Here is a 7,256-nt window from a genome sequence, read left to right as displayed (position 1 = left end):
GGGTCAACGCCCCACAGGAACCGGTTTTCAAACGGACAAAGATATCCATCACCAGGGAAAGGCGAACTCTGAGTTACATACTAGAGGATGCTCTCACGTTCAGCAAAGAGGACATCGAGACCTTGTCTCACCCTCATAATGACGCACTGCTATTTCTTTTCTTTTGAATAAAATTCAGATTAAATGTGTGCTTGAGGATCCAGGTAGCTCGGCCAACATAATCAGGTCGAGGGTGGTGGAATAGCTCGGGCTGCTTGACCAAATCGTACCCGCCTCTCGAGTCCTCAATGGATTCAACATGGCGAGCGAAACAACAAAAAGGGAAATCACCCTCCCAGTTAACGTAGCCGGTACGATCCAAGATACCAAGTTAAATATCATCGAAGGTGACATGATATACAATGCCTTACTTGGAAGGCCGTGGATACACAGTATGAGGGCAGAACCCTCGACCCTCCATCAAACGATGAAATTTCCAACCAAGGATGGAGTAAAGGCAGTATACGGGGAGCAGCATGCAGCAAGAGAGATGTTCGCGGTGTATGACATGGCACCAGCATCGACGCCCTCTACATCGAAGAGGCCAAAAGGCAAGTAAAAAATCAGCTAACAACTACAACCTACATTATCGGTTACACCCACACGAGTGAGCAAAGGGCCTTGCCGCGTCCTCGGAACAAGTAGTTGGAATTTATCAAAGCTCGAACGCCATCGATAAGGTACAACCCTCTCCCTTTTTATTTATGTCTTATACTAACTTACTGCAGGTGTTCAATTAAGAGGAATCGAAGCACCCTCCAGCCCGAAGACCTTAGGTTTTAAAGCATGCGTTGCGCTCTTTTTCCCTTAGACCGGATTTTATCCTGAACGGGTTTTACCGAGGTTTTTAACGAGGCAATATCCATATGCTACCTAAGGAGAACTCATTAAGTATTCAAGGCGTCTCTTCAATCAACCTCAAATACTGGAGGGCATCACCCCAGGAGATCACCCCTTGTAAGAAACCGAACTACGCCTAGGAAGACCTCGATAGGAGAATATTGTATTGGGCCAAACGGTCAAATGAACCGTGTCCATACAAAATAGTCGAGCCTCCAAAGGCAAAAAACATGTACACATACATCAAATGATTGAGGAAGCCTCTTTGCTTGCCAAAACACTCGAAGAAATTCAATACTTACATGCAAAACGGCTCAAGGGCCGAAAACCCTCGAACACTCAGGGACTGTCGTTGACAGTCAGCTCGTCGAAGCCATCAAAAACTCAAATTCGTAGGACCTTAATAAGGCAATTTTGAGCTCGTGAGACCTCAATGAGGCCGCATCGAATCTGTAAGACCTCAATGAGGCAATACCAAGCTTGTAATACCTCAACGAGACATACTCAAATTTATAAGACCTTAAAAAGGCATAACCCTAATATGAAGGCCAAGGCTATATATCAAACTTCTAAGACCCCTAAAAAGGCATACCCTCGATATAGACGCCAAGGTCACCGCACGCGGGGACTAAAGACTACGGTCGAACTAAAAGGCTACGGCTGAATTAACGCGGCTCGGAGATGTCTGACTGTCACCACAAAACTAAAGGCCTCCAAATACTTCGAAAATACTTCAAAAAGAATCGGTTAATCAGGCTACTCTCGGCACAAGCAAAGGAGCTTCGATAATATCAGCTCCGAACCATTAAAAGGCTTCGAAAGGTTCAAGCGAGCCTCCTAAGGTACTCAGCTATCGTCACATATCGACTCATAATCAAGGTTCTCGTTTGAGCCATCGAAGAGTCGGACGAACATAAAACATGCCAAGGCATAATCAAAACTTCAAAAGTCTTTAGCCAAAATGAGGAAAAAACTATAGCCATATTATAGGTCGCATCGACCCAATCTAAAAAAGAGCCTAAGGGCCAATGCGTAAGAGCCTAAGGTCCAGCCTAAAGATCCTAAGGGCCAATGCGTAAGAGCCTAAGGGCTAGCCTAAAGAGACTAAGGGCCAATGCGTAAGAGCCTAAGGGCCAGCCTAAAGAGCCTAAGGGCCAATATGTTGAAAAAACCTGAGGCCCAATGAGCCCGAGTCAAAATTTAAATCGAGAATCGAACACCGAACGGTCAACTACTATGAAACACTCTTTGAGCATGAAAACCTGAGGGGTTTATGTCATAAGTTCGACACATCGAGCTGGTTATCGACAAACGTCGAAATTTATTCAAAAAAGGCAAAGGGAAGACAAGAAATGACGAGAAGCAAAAATCCATATACATATATGATAAAGATTCACGAAGACGTATTTACAAGGCTCACGCTTGAAGCCCTTACACAAAAAAGGAACAAATGAAAACCTAATCTGCTGGCGGGGTTACTTGACCAGACGGTGCTCCCTCGGAAGTTGTGGCTTCAACCCTGGTCCTCGGCCCCCGGAACATCACCGGCCTCCTCCCCTTCAGGGACTTCACCATCATCTTCATCATCCTCCGAGCCGCTGGTCGATTCATTGGCTGAGCCACCATCGGAAGAAAGCTGAGTTGCCGTTTCTTCCTCTTGGACCTTTATCCTCTCGATCTCGACTAACAGATCGATGGCCCCTGCATATATATCCTCGAAAGCCTGTCTCCGAGATCTCAATCGGGCATGCTCTAAAGCTCGGGACAGTTTAAGCTTGGCCTCTTCGGACACCTTCCTGGCTCGAGCATTTGTAGAAGCAGCATCCTTTCGGTATGAAGACATGAGCGCATCGGCTTCGGATTTAGCTGCATCTAGCTCAGCATCTAGCTCAACATGGAGATCTCTGTACTTGCGGCTTTCTTCCCTCGCCCCTTGAAGTTGGCACTGAGCCGAGGTCAGACTCTCTCGAAGAATTTCTTTATTGGAAGACACCTCATCCATGTGCTGCTTCAACCCAAGGATTTTGGTATCTCTGACTCTAAGCTCCTTTCGCTTTAGATCATCTTTTTGCTTGAGCTGAAAAGGTCAAATTAAGGCATCAAATGCTCTATTGGCCGAAGCACAAAAATAAGCCCACGAAGGACGTATTACCTGCTCATCGAAATCAGCCCGCACTCGAGATATCCTCTCCGAATGAGCTCGAAGGTCACCTAGCTCCCCCTCCTTTTGGGCATAAAGGGCCTTAAGTTCGTCTAATTCAGAAACAAGCTTCCCAAATTCATCCTCACAACAGGACAACTCTTCTTGTGACTTGGAAAAGGCTTGGTTGGACAGCTTTAAGGCCTGAAAATACAGAAGAAGAGAGTCGGAAAAACAAGAATCAAAACACAAATTACAGCGGTCAAGTCAAGATTACCTGTTGCCGAAGCTTCTCGGCTTCTTCAAAGATCAACGAAGCGTCGATATCGGGGCCTTCCTCAACCCCAACAAAACATCCTTGAAATGTACTGTTCTCTCCGAGGGATGCCCCTTCGACGGGAATTTTCATATCTTGGGTATCCCGTATTTGTCTAGGAGAGAATGACGGGCCCGGTAGAGGCTCATCTACATTGATCACCTCGACTGGTTCAACGAGGGCCCTCTCCTCCCTCCGAGGTGCTTCATCATTGGTTTTGTCAGGTCCATCAACAAGGTGCCCCTCGGCAACCGATGTGCTTAGGTTGTTGGTCGGCTCGGGGACTTCATCCGAACTCCCCTCAGCAATTCCCCCATCTCGGGTCGGGACCACCTCGGCAGCCTCCGACCCAGCCACCTTCAGCTCAGAAGACTTTGAAGCAACATCACTTCTTCTCCCTCTAGGAGCCAACGGGCAGTCATTACTCTCTTCGCCCTCGGAACAAAGACCTTCGGCCGCTTCCCGAGTTAAGGCCGCTAAATCAACCTCGGGCTTTTGAACCTTAGCTTTCTTTGGCTTCGGGGATCCAGCCAGCGATTTCTTCTTTCTCTTTTTTTCATTAGTAGGCCTCGGGGTATCTGCTTCCCCAGGCGGGGGTTCCCTCATTAAAACAGCCTCTCCAAGGCCTACATAGGCACAAGGATGAGAATACTAGCGAGAGGTATCCTTCTCTAAAAAAGATCTCAAGTATGAACAGAGATGAAAACTCACCATGATTTTTTCCTCCCAACGGGTCTTGGCCAGATCACGCCACACGCGCTTGGCATATGGGCAGATCGAATCAAGTCGTCGGACCCAGCCTGAGAGATCGTTGACAACACCGGGGTACCACTCGACAGCTGTATCACCGAAGAAAGTTAATTCAAAATCAAGAAAAAATATCAGACTAGCAAAACATGTTTACTTACAATTCATGTTCCATTCCTCGACGAATGGCATTCTCTCAACAAGGATCAGGTCCGAGGTCCTGACTCGGACAAAGCGACTCATCCACCCTCAATCCTTCTCTTCGTCGATGCTAGCAAAAAATGCCTTCGGGGATCGACATTTTATCTTAATCAGGCCACCTCGATAAAGTCGGGGGCTATAGAGACTGATTAGATGATCAAGGGTAAAAGGCATCCCCTCAACCATGTTTGAGAGATACTTAATCATATAAACAATGCGCCGGAATGATGGATAGATTTGTCCAAGCGTCAACTGATATTGGCTACAGAAATCAAGGATCACTGGATCTATCAATGGTAAAGAGGCTTCTACCTGGCCTAGGGTGAAAGGATATGTGTATACACTGAGGAAACCAGCCTTGTGCTTGGTTATGTCTTCTCCTCGTGAAGGAATCTCTACTTGCACCACTTTCCCCCAATGGTAGTCGGCCTTCACCTTCTCAGTTTCAGTTATTAGACTGATATATCGAGACATGGGTTCGCATCGTCCCGGAACGGAGGAGGGGTTTTTGACCTAGAAATCAGAAGATATATCGCAAGGCCCGGGAATACACTCCTCGATACTAGGAGGAACTATCGCTTTACCTTTGGTCGTTCTAGAAGACGACGAAGCTTTTTCCTTTTGAGGAACAGTTTTAGAGGTTTTTGCCATTTCTTAAAGCGGAAGGTCCAAGAAAATGGAAAATGTCGTTAGGAAAGAAAAGGGAGAGTTCAAGGAAATTGAAAAGAGCTAAATGAAATTTTAGAAGGACTAAGAGAATGATATCCACAAAGTTATGGGATTGGTCTATTTATAAAGATCGTTTGAACGTGCTATGAAAGCCAAAAGGCCGACCGTTGGCCGCCTACAATTAATGCTTCTGGGAATCATACAAAAAGCAACCCTTCAGTCTCTTCAACCGATTATGTCATGATGTTGACGTCAGGACCCAGACATCGGGACCAGATCGCTGGAAATTATTAAAAAGCGGTCTACGAATCAAGTTCGAGCAAATGCTCGTTTAATTATTTTAGCCCGAGGGCTACCCGAGTTCGAGCCATTTCCCACTCGGGGACTATTCATAAAGCCTCAGGGCTATATCTACTTCGAGTTTGAGCAAACGCTCGCTTGACTATTAAGCCCAAGGGCTACTCGAGTCGAGCCAGTTCTCACTCAGGGACTATTCATAAAGCCTATGGGCTATATCTACTTCTAGTTCGAGCAAATGCTCGCTCGACTATTAAGCCTAAGGGCTACCCGAGTCGAGCCAGTTCTCACTCAGGGACTATTCATAAAGCCTTGGGGCTATATCTACTTCGAGTTCGAGCAAACGCTCGCTCGATTATTAAGCCTAAGGGATACCCGAGCTTGAGCCAGTTCTCACTCGGGGATTATTCATAAAGCCTCAGGGTTATCTCTACTTCGAGTTCGAGCAAACGCTCGCTAGATTATTAAGCCCAAAGGCTACCCGAGTTCGAGCCAGTTCTCACTCGGGGACTATTCATAAAGCCTCAGGGCTATGTCTACTTCGAGTTCGAGCAAATGCTCGCTCGACTATTAAGCCCAAGGACTACCCGAGTCAAGCCAATTCTCACTCAGGGACTATTCATAAAGCCTCAGGGCTATATCTACTTCGAGTTCGAGGAAATGCTCGCTCGATTATTAAGCCCAAGGGATACCCGAGCTCGAGCCAGTTCTTACTCGGGGACTATTCATAAAGCCTCAGGGCTATCTCTACTTCGAGTTCGAGCAAACGCTCACTCGGTTATTAAGCCCAAGGTCTACCCGAGTTCGAGCCAGTTCTCACCCGGGGACTATTCATAAAGCCTCATGGCTATCTTCACCTCAAGTTCAAGTTGACGCTCTCTCGATTATATTAGCCCAAGGGCCACCCGTGTTCGAGTGTGTCCTCACTCAGGGACTATCTATAATGCCTTAGGGCTATCTTTATTTTAAGTATAAAACAACTTTTCGCTCAGTTGGAGGCCGCCTGAGTTCAAGTAAACTCTCACTCGAGGACTATCAACGAGGCCTAAAAATGCTAAGCTTTATTTCAAAAGGAGTCGAGACCCTGCTCTCACTCAAATTCGAACTCAAAAGTCCCGGCGACCTAAGTTTGTATCAGATCAATCCAGACTTACTCCGAGGGATGACAAAGAGTTCCAAGGAATATCATATTAACCAATCGAGAACCTAAGGGATTACTATGCCCGGGTCCAGTATTCGGACCGATGGCTGTTAGGACGATGGGGACGATAGAGAGTCCTCTAGCCCGGTCCCGTCCTTGCGTCCTTGTATTCTGATTGTTCTTACCGAGCTAGCGAATTGATAAAGTCATACGCTTGGATTCTTCACAAATGCCGGCAAAATGGAGTTCAGCACAAGTCAAAGGCAAATTGAAGAAACTTTTATAGTAATAAAAGACGATTACAAAAGCCCATGAGGGATCCTTACACAGAAACAAAGAAGCAAAAAACGACTGCTAAAAAGCCTAATCTACTTTCGAGGGTACATCTTCGGGAGCGACATCTACGAGAACTGTTTCCTCGGGGACCCCTTTTCGATCTTTAGAGCGGCATCTTCGAGAATCTCATCCGAAGCAGCAATAGATGAAAGATAAGATATAGCCTATCAAAGAGCAAAAGCTTTTAACAAGGAAGGAAAATTGTGGCCTGGTGAAAAATTTGGCGAGTATGGGTCTTGTCAGCACTACTGTTGTGAAGCCACTTCTTGAGACATTGCGCCGGTGTGGGATGAAAAAGTTAGTAGATAATTCCACCTCACTCCATGGAAAGCAAAAGAATGAGGCGCCACACCAGGTTGAAGTTAAGGGAGATGAGCAGCAATTTACGGTCCACATATCTTCTGATGCGGGAAGAATTTGAGGCCCTTCTCTCATCATTTCGAGCCAACAACAACAACAACAACAACTCAATATAATCCCACTCAGCGAGGAAAAGCTTTGAAAAAGCGCCATGCATAACTGATAAAGTT

The 7,256-nt window shown here is 46.3% G+C and overlaps 1 protein-coding gene across 1 annotated transcript; it reads right to left on the bottom strand.

The window, feature by feature from the left end:
* Window positions 2,393-4,934, bottom strand: LOC109224185 (cingulin-like). The gene is made up of 5 exons (XM_019388769.1): window positions 4,868-4,934; window positions 4,067-4,174; window positions 3,297-3,961; window positions 3,032-3,223; window positions 2,393-2,956 (listed from the first exon to the last, which is right to left on the bottom strand). The coding sequence occupies exons 1-5, from the start codon at window positions 4,932-4,934 to the stop codon at window positions 2,393-2,395; spliced, it is 1,596 nt and encodes a 531-aa protein (XP_019244314.1).

This window comes from Nicotiana attenuata, chromosome 3 (assembly GCF_001879085.1).
Source record: "Nicotiana attenuata strain UT chromosome 3, NIATTr2, whole genome shotgun sequence".
In the NCBI taxonomy this organism is placed as follows: domain Eukaryota; kingdom Viridiplantae; phylum Streptophyta; class Magnoliopsida; order Solanales; family Solanaceae; genus Nicotiana; species Nicotiana attenuata.
The sequence above is the reverse complement of the archived record's forward strand: the minus strand, read 5'-3'. Positions and strand labels throughout refer to the sequence as shown.